A 14,756-nucleotide genomic window follows, 5' to 3' on the forward strand; every position below is an offset into this window, starting at 1 on the left:
ACTTGATGAACTATGTACATTATGCATTCTCCTTAGGTGAGAAAACAAAAAACGAACATTGGCCCCAACAGTCTTTTTGCACTTAACTCTTTCCCCGCCAGCATTTTTTTAAAAAGTTGCCAGCCACCGCCAGGGTTTTTGACGATTTTCGCTAAAATTTAATGGCCCACAGAATATTTTGTTCTATGAATATATGAACATGCTACATATCAAAATAAAGATCTGAGCGTCTGCTTTTAAACAAAAAAAAAACGTTTTTATTTTATCTTCATTTTTTCTTTTTTTATTGCCACTTGAACATAGATAGGTTTTGTCAAAAACACAATATTCTGGACAAAAAGCTGAGAAAAAGGCATTTTTATCAAGCAAGTGCATTTTCAAGCAGAATACATTCAGATGTCTTTTCCATCATATATAAAACCTTCCAAAATAAATTACAATTATAAATAAATCTAAAATATATTAAATTTAGGCACTGTAATTTGCTTTTGAGTGGTACACAGAGTAACATTTCCCAGGATGTAAGGGGACGCCACAACTTTTGCAGTAGAACGAGGTCTCTTTCCGCAACCCCTTACGTACACAAACTCTGCATCCTCTGGTTGGGTGTTGCTTTTTGGGAGTGGGCAGGATTGGAACAAGTTCATGAACAGCAAAACTGACATTCAGCCTGTTTGTTGGGTCAGTGTTGTATGGTGCTCACTGCTCTTGGAGTGTTTTCAGTAGCACTTTTCTCCCCACCACCAGCATACTCTTGGCTGGTCCATGATTTTATAACACTCTGGATGAATGAGAGAAGATTGTTACAATTACGCTGTGGGTTTTTCGCTTTGTAAATGACAAAAGCGTTGAACAAACTGATCTGAAACAGATACATGACAAATTTCTTCGTCCACTTGTGTGACTTCCTGATAAAAGGGTAGTACACAGTGTTTTGGTCTAGTTTGTCAATGCCATTCATTTCATGATTGTATTCCACAATGCATGCTGGTTTTTCCTTTGCAACCTTTTCTTGGTGGCCTCTCTGCCATACCTCAACACGTTCCATGTTGTTCTGATGGAATGTTGTAACCATTTTCACTGTTTGTTTGTCTCTCCATGCCAAGACCATCACATTTTCGTTGTGACGCATGATTGTTTCCCCAATCCTAAGGTCAGCATTTTTGACATCTCGAATGACCGGCGGTTCACCTCTGTTTTTCCTAATTGTACCACATACATGGGTTTTCACATCAAGTAGGTGCTCACACAGTCGTACAGAGTTGTATAGGTTGTCCATAAACAATCTGTAGCCATGACCTGCTAGGCGATCAAGAAGAGAGACAACCGTGTCCCCCAGGGTAGCGCTTTCCCCACAATAGGGCTTCATGTTAAAACAGTAGCCTGTATCATAATCGCACAAGATGTAGGATTTTACTCCATATTTGATGGGTTTCTGGGGATTGTACACCCTGAAAGCTAGGCGCCCACACCACAGAAACATCCCCTCATCAATGCAAATGTTTGACTTGGGCTGATACATTTCGCGGAATTTGGACACAAGGTGATCCAAGACAGGGCGGATTTTGTACAGCCTGTTAGTACAATTGTCTGGCCTTGTTGTATTATCATTGAAGTGAAGAAATCTCCATATGATTTCAAATCTGTTGCGAGGCATGACCTTGTTGAAGTAGGGGGTAGCTAACATGTCATCTGTACACCAGTACATTTCAAGTTCAGGCTTATGAATGATACCAGTGAGAAAAAGGAGCCCCATGAAAGTTTTCATTTATGAAACTGTGACAGGCTTCCATGCATGACATCTAGCATGTTTTGAAGTGTCATCCATAGCCTGAATACACTGATCTGCATACAGGTTGGTCTGATCAACAATGTTCTGAATCAGTGCATCAGAAATGAACAACTCAGTAAAGTCTACAGGTTGTTCTGACTCAAGAGCAGCAGCATCACCGATAAGCCCAGGATTCTCAGTGAAGGGAATGTTTTTTGGCTGCCAGTTAGTTTCATGCCACTCAGGATCATCAGGTTCAGCATCTTCAGTTGGATGGTTCACAGTGGCCCTTGTTTGGTCACCAGCAGCACCATGTTGATGTACTTGACGCATCCGGCCTCTGCCTCGCTGTGTTCTACCTGTAAATAATTATATGAATAATTGGAATTACTTTCAATAAAAAAGACATAGATACATACACACACACACACACACACACACACATACATACATACATACATACATACACACACACACACACACACATATACATACATACATACATACATACATACACATACACACACACACACACACACACACACACACACATATATATATATATATATATATATATATATATATATATATATACATACATACATACATACATACATACATACAGGTGAAACTCGAAAAATGTGAATATCGTGCAAAAGTTCATTTATTTCAGTAATTCAACTTAAAAGGTGAAACTAATATATTATGTAGACTCATTACATGCAAAGTGTAATTTCAAGCCTTTATTTGTTATAACTTTTATTATGGCTTACAGCTTATGAAAACCTTTTCACAATATTCTAATTTAGAATTTGGGGTTTACATAAGATGTAAGCCATAATCATCAACTTTTGCACAATATTCTATTTTTTCGAGTTTCACCTGTAAATACATATTACATTGTGGTAAATGTGCACAAAGAGAGAAACAATTTGGGCATTACACGCTCATATATTTTTGCATACTCGCACACAAACATTATAGTGTTAATATATATATATATATATATATATATATATATATATATTTATATATATATATATATATATATATATATATATATATATATATATATATAATTTTTTTTTTAAAAAATGTTATATATATATTTTTCTTATCTTGTCTTACCTCTACGCGTTCTGCAACCTGGGAACGATGAATGAGGTCTTGGCCTTGAATGCGTCCACTCACTGTCCGAAGTTTCACAGTCTGACTGAACTGTCACTGTCCACTCTTCGACACACAGGTGAACTTTGTCTCCGTCCAGATCGACGGGTCAACAATCTAACGTTATCTGCTGCTCGTCCATGACTAGAACTTTCTGTGACATGAACATCTCTCTCACTAACTACTTCATCCCGATCAGATTCAGAATGATCAAATAAGGAGTGATCGGACTCCGAGTCCATCAACACCTCCAGTACTTGATCAGCTGTAAACCTCTTCATTTCAGATATTTTGACCTACATTCTCACTACTTCATTCATGTTTGAGCCGATCGCAGTCGGTTTCTTTGATCAAAAAGTTCCGTACTCTTTCAGAGCATGCGCACGGGTCTTCCTTACTGTATACCACCTAAAACACGGATACCCGGAAAATTCTGTGTTTGGCGGGGAAGCGCTTTTTCATAAAACCCGGAAAATTCCGTGTTTGGCGGGTAAAGAGTTAAAGCAGATATATCCCATCTTAAATGTGTATTTCTTCACTCACAACAAGCAGCTCTCTCAGGTGCTTTTTTAAATTTCAGACGTAGGCCTGTCTTTGGTATCATTGGTTCAAGGGATTTTTTATCAAGCAGCAGGATGGTTTCTTTATTAATTTGTTCATCTGTAAAGAGAAAAAGAGTGAAGATAAGAGACAAGAAGAGAAGAATGTAAGAAAACTGGCCTACCCAGAGGCACAATGGGTTGTAATGAAGTACATTTTCATTTTACCTAAATAAAGTTTACATTTAAAGCTTGGTATCAGGACATCCAAGTTCCATTCTTTCAGCTTCTCCTGTACAAAATTATCCATTATTTTCAGCTGTTATTCTGCACCCTGTCAGTGGGAAAATGGGCAAAGTGGCAGAGGCTGTTTTAAGTCGGCATCTTGTTTTTTAAAGCATTTAAAATTAGACAAAATGGTCTGTATATCAAACTGATGCAAATATGAGAAATTATAATACACTTAACTTTTGAGCACATACTTAATCAATGACTGACAAAAAGATAATTTTGCACTAGAGATACACCAATAAGATTTTTTTGGCCAATACAGATATTTTCCATTTGCTCACTTATTTGAACTTTTGTCATTAAAACACATCACTCATATTAAAGGTCAAAAACACATACATTAAAGCAGTGATCTCAAACTCAATTCCTGGAGGGCCACAGCTCTGCACAGTTTTGCTCCAACCCTAATCAAACACACCTGATCCAGCTAATCAAGTCTTCAGGATTACTAGAAACTTCCTTGCAGGTGTGAGTTGGAGCTGGTTGGAGCTAAACTGTGCAGAGCTGTGGTCCTCCAGGAATTGAGTTTGAGACCACTGCATTAAAGGGTTAGTTCATCCAAAAATGAAAATTATGTCATTAATTACACACAAACCTGTAAGACCTTCATTCATCTTCGAAACACAAATGTTACAAATGTCTTCTAACACAAAATATATTTTTGATGAAATCCGAGAGCTTTCTGACCCTTAAGAGACTGCAATGCAACGGCCACGTTCAAGGCCCAGAAAGGTAGTAAAGACTTTGTTAAAATAGTCCATGTGACTAGAGTGGTTCAACTTTAGTTTTATGAAGCGACGAGAATACTTTCTGTGCACAAAGAAACAAAAATAACGACTTTATTCAACAATTTCTTCTCTTCTGTGTCAGTCTTCTACGCGTCCACGAGAGTACCCCGATGCTTGCGTGTGTTGCTGCTGATGTAGAACCCAGATGGCACTGCGCATTGTTTGGAAGCAGAGGAATGCACTCGCATGCGTTGTGGTATTGTCGTGAATGAGTGTCAAAGACTGACACGGAAGAGAAGAACTTGTTGAATAAAGTCATTATTTTTGTTTTCTTTGTGCACAAAAAGTATTCTCCTAGCTTCATGAGATAGGTAGATAGTATTGTATCTATTGTTTGTGACAAGTTCTTTGGGACTTAAACTTATTTATTTCATGTATTAGAAGAAATCTTAATACAATGGTGTGTCACCAAATGACTGCTCAGCCAAATACAGAGACCCATATTTTTCCCCCTCTTTATTTCTCTCTCTCGCCTCCTCACAGTGAAGATGAAGTCAAAGTGTGCGCCCACATTCTTTGCTTGTGCAAACGGGGTCCACTGCATTATTGGCCGCTTCCAGTGTAATGGCTTCAGGGACTGTCCTGATGGCAGCGATGAAGACAACTGCAGTGAGTATCCAATGCTCAGCCAAGCACAGAAACATTATCCATGGTTTTAAGTAAAGGAACAAAACCACTTTAAATGATTAGTTTAGGCCTGTATATTACTTCATTAAAGAGCTGTAATTGATTTTTTTTTTTTTTTTTATGATGTATTATTGTGGAATAATTTGATTTTATGTGGGTTGCACCCCCTACTGGGTTTAACAGGTTAATCTTCAGTTAATACTGACTTTATTGAAAGGATGTTCAATTAAATTTTGGGCGAGGTTAGTAGGTTTACTTCACCTTCTGCTTATTAAACAAATGTTTGGCAATACATTTACTTAAGAAATAAATTCAAATGAGGTATTCAAAGTAAAATTAAATATAAAAGAAAATTCAATTAAATATAAAATTAAATATTTATTTTATTTATTATACTAGAAGAAAGAGAGCATGTACAAATCTATGAAATAATCTGTAAGGTAATCTGTAAATCTCTCCCACAGCTGCTAACCCTCTGGTGTGTTCATCCGCACGCTTCCACTGTCGTAATGGCCGGTGTGTAGATCGCAGTTTTCTCTGCAATGGACAGGATAACTGTCAAGATAACAGTGATGAAGAGAACTGCCTAACAACAGCAGGTACAGACACACACTACACTAACACATCTGCACACTGAAGGCAGGTTTTGAATGGCCTTTAAGATGATTTCATCAAAAGGCTTAAATGCTTAAATGTTTGAAATGAATTTTAGCTAAGAAGTACCCGAATACTCTCTCTATTTAGTGAGTTTGGCTGTGTCCATAATTCCAGACAGTGAAAAATCTTCATAAGCATAGATGTTCCTGACTGTAACCAAAGGTCATAGGCTCAGTTCCCAGGGAATACATGAACTGCTACAATGCATACTTCAATGTTTTAAGTTGATTTGAATGCAAGTGTCTGCCAAATGCATGCACATAGATGTGTAATAATAGTCATGTGTTCACTGAATGAATAATTTAATATTTACAGTAATTAGAGAAAGTTTAAACTGTGCAACTGTAGACTTTTTATAGCCACTCTATACTTTTTTTTAAGAAATGCACACAAAATATATAAAAAACAACAACAACTGATTAACACGGTAATCTGTTATATCAGGGTGTATATCTTGGGAATTTACCCAAGCGTTCCTCTTTATGGTATGATTGTGTATGTTCCAGTTTAAAAATATAAAAATAATCTTTGAAATAATCTAAAATCATTCCCGATTCCTCCCAGAATACCCAGGACAGGATGTTGTGACTCTGGACTATCGACTACACTATTACCCCAGTATCACATACGCAGTGATTGGCAGTGCCGTCATCTTTGTGCTGGTAGTGGCACTGCTGGCCCTCGTCCTGCACCATCAAAGAAAGCGAAGTGTCCTGCTGCCACACGGGGTCTACAGAGGCGCCTGCCACCAACCACTCCTGCTGTCCCGGCTTGTCATAGTGGACAGAGGACACGTCCGTCCTGGAGGACATGAACTTTCACCCCAGTGTCCGTCCCCGTCAGAGACGTTCAGCTCAGTCCACAGTCTCCAGCTGCTCTCTCCTTCACAATATCCCAGAACTGCCATAGACTGTCCTCCAACATACTCGCAGGCTGTGCTGGATGTTGGGTATGCTTATCAATACTACAAATGAAATGATATGTCAAGCTTTTCTAATTAAATGTCAAGCTTTTACCACATTCAATAGTTATCAACTAGTGGCTGACTGATATTGATGGCCAATGCCAGTATCTTCCAGAGCAAGATAGCCAATGACCAACTGTAGCTGTATGAGCTATATGAGAAAGTTTTATAGCATTTTCCTTTCTATAACTAATAACAGAATCAGCAAAAACAGAATAAAACAACATCAGCTGATGCCAATAATTAAAAAATGCCAAATACCAGCATTGGCAACATTGTATATCAAAGCCTTTCTAAAAGTTAAAATAGTTTTGGATGGATGGATAGATAGATGGATATAACGATAGACAGATAGATAGATGATAGATAGATATATAGATGGATAGATAGATAGATAGATAGATAGATAGATAGATACTCCACCGCTCCTGCATGGATTACCTGCCTATCACTGCCAGACCCCATGCTCTCTCGGGAGGAAGAAGCGATTCAGACGCCGTGGCAAACGAGGTGGTCTGTCGGTTAAAATAAAGACTTTAATGGCTTTGTTCCCAAATACTGACGTGGATTGTCGTCAGTACGTGCTTCAACGATTTTGGGATCCTGCGTACAAGTGGCTGAAACCTATGATTGACGCGGATAAGGAGCCTCCGGTCATCATTCATCGGCCACCCCGTCTTAGAAGAGGTGGTGTGGACGCTACTCTCCATCAGTCTTTTGGAGTAGCAAGTATTTTTTAAAAAACATTTAAACTGTCGGCGTTTGCCATCTTACTCCTATTACAGCTTTGAACTCAGTTTTTTTTTAAATAAGTCCGAGTTATCCGGTGTTGTGCGCTGTTGTTTATCGCCCACTCAAATATAACAAGGACTTTATAGATGATTTTGCTGATTTTTTGGCCGGAATCATGACGAAATATGATCAGGTCTTAATTGTGCGGGATCTTAAAGTCCCCGTGAACCGGAAGTTGCAAACGACCTTTCTCCAATGTTGTGATGTATTTCCCAGTGAAACAGAATATTGAACAGAGGGCAGGGTTTTACTTCAGTGCTTCTCCTCTCTATCTCTGCTCATAGCAGACTGACGGTTTGAGGGAGTGGTTCAGCGTTTTCAACCCAAGCCATCAAACTGACGTCATCAGAGAAGGAACGCCATTCCAGACCGGAAGTAACTTTTCAGATTTTGATTAAAGATTACCACGGCTAACTAACAAAGTAAATAGGGTCAATTTTGATTTCATGTCGACTTTAATTTCCATGTGTGCTGTCCCGCCAAGCCTTTGGCTAAAGCTTTTTAAAATCTTTTGGAGTCTTTTAACGTAACTCAGTTTGTCGCAAGTCCCACACATATACATTCACCTAAAGGATTATTAGGAACACCTGTTCAATTTCTCATTAATGCAATTATCTAATCAACCAATCACATGGCAGTTGCTTCAATGCATTTAGGGGTGTGGTCCTGGTCAAGACAATCTCCTGAACTCCAAACTGAATGTCAGAATGGGAAAGAAAGGTGATTTAAGCAATTTTGAGCGTGGCATGGTTGTTGGTGCCAGACGGGCCGGTCTGAGTATTTCACAATCTGCTCAGTTACTGGGATTTTCACGCACAACCATTTCTAGGGTTTACAAAGAATGGTGTGAAAAGGGAAAAACATCCAGGATGCGGCAGTCCTGTGGGCGAAAATGCCTTGTTGATGCTAGAGGTCAGAGGAGAATGGGTCGACTGATTCAAGCTGATAGAAGAGCAACTTTGACTGAAATAACCACTCGTTACAACCGAGGTATGCAGCAAAGCATTTGTGAAGCCACAACACGCACAACCTTGAGGCAGATGGGCTACAACAGCAGAAGACCCCACCGGGTACCACTCATCTCCACTACAAATAGGGAAAAGAGGCTACAATTTGCACGAGCTCACCAAAATTGGACAGTTGAAGACTGGAAAAATGTTGCCTGGTCTGATGAGTCTCGATTTCTGTTGAGACATTCAGATGGTAGAGTCAGAATTTGGCGTAAACAGAATGAGAACATGGATCCATCATGCCTTGTTACCACTGTGCAGGCTGGTGGTGGTGGTGTAATGGTGTGGGGGATGTTTTCTTGGCACACTTTAGGCCCCTTAGTGCCAATTGGGCATCGTTTAAATGCCACGGCCTACCTGAGCATTGTTTCTGACCATGTCCATCCCTTTATGACCACCATGTACCCATCCTCTGATGGCTACTTCCAGCAGGATAATGCACCATGTCACAAAGCTCGAATCATTTCAAATTGGTTTCTTGAACATGACAATGAGTTCACTGTACTAAAATGGCCCCCACAGTCACCAGATCTCAACCCAATAGAGCATCTTTGGGATGTGGTGGAATGGGAGCTTCGTGCCCTGGATGTGCATCCCACAAATCTCCATCAACTGCAAGATGCTATCCTATCAATATGGGCCAACATTTCTAAAGAATGCTTTCAGCAACTTGTTGAATCAATGCCACATAGAATTAAGGCAGTTCTGAAGGCGAAAGGGGGTCAAACACTGTGTACACCGCCATAAACTAACATCACAGTATTAGTATGGTGTTCCTAATAATCCTTTAGGTGAGTGTATGTGGACACACGCTAGATTTGGTTTCATCATATGGCTTGCCTATTGGTAATATTGAAGTCTGTGATGTCACTTTCTCTGATGATTTGCCTGTTTTATTTGAGATATACATTTCTTGTGATTCTAAAGTGACTGTTCTAAACTGTCGCTGTCGGACGATTAATCCTTCAACTGCTCAATTATTTTCTGAGGCTTTTAATGGCTTTGAGGATGATTATTCAATGTCGTCATATGGCCTTAACACCGACGACTTAACCTCATTGTTATTTTTAACCTGTGAAAGTATTTTGGATACAGTGGCCCCTTTTAGGATGGTTCGAGAAAAAACTAGAGTTCAACCGTGGCTGAATGCTACTACTCGAGCTATGAGGCTTGAATGCAGAAGGAAGAAGGATAAATTACAGATCTCATTTGATATTTTAAAGGAGAATTTGTCTAAATATCAAAAAACTGTTAGATCTGAAAAATCAAACTATCTCTCTAATGTTATCTGTAATAACTCTCATAAGCCAGCTGTGCTGTTCAGTACTATTAATGCTATTTTGAACAATCCCCAAGCTACTTATTTAGAGCCTTCTGCCACTTTTCTGCCACGCTTTTTTTTTATTGATAAGATTGACGCTGTTAGAGCAAATATCTTTCCCATTTACTTTTTTATCCATTTTCACTGAGTGCTCTGCTTTTTTTAATCAGTTGAGGTTTTTAATGACTTGTTACTTACTACTGACTCAGGAGACTGTGTGGTTTAAATTTTACTAGACCTTTCGGCTGCATTTGATACTTTAGACCATATGATCTTGATTACACACTTAGAATTCGGTTTGAAATCGATGTGGTTACTTGGCTAGTTTCCCCAGTTTCCTGGTTCTGGTCACCTCGCCAGGATGGCCACCTTCCTCCTTTTTCAGCCGGACTTAGGACTGTCCTTGGCGGAGTTGCATTATGAGGAAAGTCTTTGAGGGCAAACAGGGCATTCAATTGGATGAAGATCACTTCTTAACGGACCTCATGTTTGCTGATGATAGCTCAGTCCTCGCGAACAAAAGCCACTTTCCGACCGGAGGAACCTTTTCACAGTTCCTAGAACTATTGGCTAAAGTACCCGGATGTCGGCGTTTGGAGGAACTAATTTAGGTCCTACTTCAGAGTAGGGTCTAAACCAGCACTATAGGAACTACCCGTGACGTTAGTGTACGCTGATTGACCAAACACACGCGGAACACCAGCACCCGCCATTTTTAAAACAGCTATAATGTAAACACACAGATTATAGCCTATATATTTACTCCATAAACTAACTATACAAACATGGAAAACAGTGATAGATGGGTCTCTAAACCTTTATGCTGAAGAGAAAATCCAACGCAACTTTGAGGGGACCAAGCCAAACATGATTATGTTTATCTGCCCAGCTAGCAACACTGGACATCAACCACACGGCATAGGCTAATAACCTTTTTTTCATATACTGTCTACTTTCTATAACAGTTCTATCTAATAACATATTAAACAGTACTGTTAGACAGATCGCTAACTAATGAACACAGAGAATGCGAGCATTGTTTGCTCTGGCGTTCTCAGCGCCGCCAAAATAAAGGTCCGTCGCTCCGTCAAAATAAAAGTCACTTGGCCAGTGCAAACGCAAACAGCAAAACCGAGTTTGGGGGAGAGTAGTTCTTAGAACTGTTTAGAAGTGGACAGTTCCTAGAACTAAGTTCCTGTAACTACTTGGTCGGAAAGCGGCTAAAGATACTGAGGCCACGGATATCCTCTACGACATCGCCTACATTGCTCAGTCGTATGGTCTTCAGATCAATGCCGAAAAGACCAAAGTACTCTAAACGGATGGTTCCCAAGCAATCGTCCACCTTGCCAGGTTAAGATTGAACAAGTGCAAATATTCAAATACCTTGGTTCGTTGGTTCAGGAGAAGGAAGTGGCATCTTCCCTCAAATGGTGTCTGTGGAAGAAAAACAACATCTCCACAAAGATCAAGATCCGCCTCTTTCGAACGTTGATCCTTCCAATTCTTCTCTATGGATCTGAAACATGGACCTGCCTCAAGATGGATTTGATCAAACTTGAAGTTTTCCAAATGCGATGCCTACGCCAGATCCTGGGAATTTCGATTTGCGACCACATCACCAACGACGCAATCCGAGCCAGGTGCCAACAACAACCAGCCATCGAAGAGCAGATACAACGACGGCTGAGATGGATGCAGATCGAATACCACACCAACTCCTCTGGAGGAAACGACCAAGCCAGTGGAGAATCCAGCGCACTGCACCCAAGAAAACATGGATCAAGCAAATCAAAGAAGATCTGAAGAACCAGCGGCTTGACCTACAACAGGCAAGAGTAGTTGCTACAGGCCGGAAAGCATGGAGACAAGTGATCAAACAAGTTCGAAATCCTGCGGCACCCACAGCAGCATAGGTTGCACAGGTTGCGAGGTCGTCCTCCCCCAGATGTCTGCTAGGGATCAAAGAGAAGAGAAACAATGTGTTGGTATTAAGGGTACTGCGTTGGAATGATTTAGCTCATATTTGTCTGAAAGAACTTTCTCAGTTCGTTTTGGAGACTTTACCTCCTCAACAGCTTCTTTCACGTGTGGGGTCCCTCAGGGCTCAATTTTAGGGCCTATTTTGTTATCCCTGTATATGCTCCCCTTAGGACATATTTTTAGGAAATTTGGTATTTCTTTTCATTGTTATGCAGACGATACGCAAATTTATCTGCCTTTGAAATGAAAAGATACTTGCACTTTAGCACCACTATTGCAGTGTCTTGAGGAAATTAAGGCCTGGATGGCACTAAATTGCCTTAGCTTTAATGAAAATAAAACAGAAGTTATGCTGTTTATGCCGGCAGGCACTTATGAATCATTACATTTGGACCTTGGTGAATTTAATCCACTTGTGAAGCCCTATGCAAAAAATGTAGGTGTTATTATGGATTGTGATTTTAAATGGGAAAAACAGATTAACTCAGTAGTTAAATCTATCTTTTTCCAATTGAGACAACTTACCAAGGTAAAATCTTTTCTGTCCTTTAAAGACTTGTTGATATTTTCATTTCAACTCGTCTGGATTATTGTAATGGCCTCTATAGGTATTAGTCAGGCCTCTCTCTCCTCTCTCTGTTTTTAAATCTCTTAATGGTTTTGCACCTAAATATCTTTCTGACCTGTTCAAGCTGTATGCACTGCTAAGATCACTTTGGTCTGCTGACCATTTGCTTTTAGTTGTCCCACAGGTAAAGTTGAAGAGCAGGGGTGACAGAGCATTTGCAGTGGCAGCACCGAAGCTCTGGAATAATTTGCCCCTCTACATTAGACAGGCTCAAACACTTGCTGTTTTTAAATCTAGCCTAAAAAAATGGCATTTGAGATATGTGAGAGTTGCTTTTTTATTGTGTCTTATTGTTTTATTCTGCGCTGTTGACTGTTTGTATCATGATATGTGATATGCGTGTACAGCACTTTGATAAATACTTGCTGTTTTTAAAAAGTGCTTTATAAATCAACTTTAACTTTGACAATAATTGAATAGTTCAGATGCAAAAGCCTCTAAGTGCCATCTGAAATTTTCCTCTGGAGTGATAATTTTTATCAAGCTCGTATTTTTAAGTTCAGTAATTTCACTTAAATGACAATTAATAGGTAATTTCCATTGCCATTTAAGTGAAATTACTGAACTTAAATATACGAGCTTGATAAAAATGATAATTTTAGAAGAAATTTTCAGATGGCACTTAGAGGCTTTTGCATCTGAACTCTTCAATTATAGATCTCATGTTATGAAGCTCAACACTCTCTCTGTCTGTATTTCTCTCTCCAGCCGACCATCATGGTTTGACCTCCCACCTCCTCCTTACCCTCCAGAGACTGAGAGAGAACCACCAGTCTATGAATCACCAGACTCAGCCAGAGCGGAACCGTCTCAAACCTGGACCAGCAACGCCAGCATTGAGTCTCAGCAGCCAGCGCTGTAAACCCAGAGGACGGGGACCAATCCTGCATCATACATCTGTGCCAAGTGTTCAGAAAGACCAGCGGTGATGATGGCGATGTTTGCAGGATTCACAAAGCACTTGTAGGGCATGTTAGTGGCACCATCTGGTGGCCAATGAACTGCATTACTCGTATCATAACCAATGACATTGGCAGTCAAAAAAAGCTCTATAAAGATGGTACACATCCAGCTTTTTACTACTGCTGCAATTTGACCAGAGTAATGCAACACGACTTTCACTCATTCCTGTGAGATTTACATAAAGTGTGGGGACAGTTGATATACTATTTAATTATTGCCCGTGTACAATAGTTCAGTGTTTGCATTCCCTGTGAGTTTGATGTAAATTGAGGAATGCAAAAGTAATTTTTGTGAAAGGGGCCTCTGTGCCTCGTCTTTCTTTATGTTAATGAACATGTACTTCAAGCATTTTATGCTCTAATTGTGCGTTATGCTCTTAACATACAGCACTGGGAACAGTTGTTATATGTAATGACTGCTCTCTTCTATCTCTAATCCAGACAGATTTGCAGTGAACCTGCAGCTCTTTCTAAACACCCTGATTATGATATCTTAATAAAAAATAAGTTGTTAACATATGGCTGACATATGGCACAACACCAGGATAACAGAATTACATGATGAACTGATGAACCTTTTTCTGCGGCTGCAGTCAAGTGTAACGAACCATCCAAAACAATGCATAATTGAGTTAGATTTCCCTTCTTTGAATGTGACTGATGGCAGTGTTTCTCCTGCTAACCACAGAGGCCGCATCACATACACATGAAATCGCATACTTCCCTATTATATATAGTAGGCAGAAAAACAGTTTGTGACTAAATAAGGATTTCTGAATTCACAGTGTCATGACCGGCTCAAAGCCGTGGCAACTGAAAGGACACAGTCTGGTTGGTATGATCTTTACAAAAGATTTATTAAATAAAAATATAGAACAAAACAAAAATCAACACAATTTCTGTCAGACACATGATCAATCTAAGTGACAGACAGAACCAAATTTAAATAAATACCAAGATCAAAATAAAGAAACAAAGACCAGAATCAAGAACAAAGTAACCAGGAGCACGCTCACACCACCCCAACAAAACCTAAGCTTTATAGAGGGAAGAACAGGTGGACATCGTTCACTTGATGAGGTCTCCCAGCCACACCCACTGGCAGGCCGTAGCAGGAAGAACCTGAGCCTTTAAAGGGGTGGTATAATACCATTTTCACAAGATGTAAAATAAGTCTTTGATGTCCCCAGAGTGTGTATGTGAAGTTTTAGCTCAAAATATTTTTATATAGCATGTTAAAATTGTCACTTTTTGAG

At 39.6% G+C, this 14,756-nt stretch overlaps 1 protein-coding gene across 1 annotated transcript in view; it reads left to right on the forward strand.

Annotated features, from left to right (window-relative positions):
- The window catches only part of ldlrad3 (low density lipoprotein receptor class A domain containing 3), a 34,048-nt gene extending 19,587 nt beyond the window's left edge, over positions 1-14,461 (forward strand). The window contains exons 3-6 of the mRNA XM_084094460.1: positions 5,040-5,165; positions 5,648-5,782; positions 6,405-6,789; positions 13,247-14,461. Of these exons, the coding sequence (XP_083950586.1) occupies positions 5,040-5,165; positions 5,648-5,782; positions 6,405-6,789; positions 13,247-13,400 (800 nt within the window). The 3' untranslated portion in view covers positions 13,401-14,461. The remainder of the gene's footprint in view (positions 1-5,039; positions 5,166-5,647; positions 5,783-6,404; positions 6,790-13,246) is intronic.
- The last annotated feature ends 295 nt before the right edge of the window (positions 14,462-14,756 follow it).

Source organism: Abramis brama, assembly GCF_963993115.1.
Source record: "Abramis brama genome assembly, chromosome: 20".
Classification (NCBI taxonomy): domain Eukaryota; kingdom Metazoa; phylum Chordata; class Actinopteri; order Cypriniformes; family Leuciscidae; genus Abramis; species Abramis brama.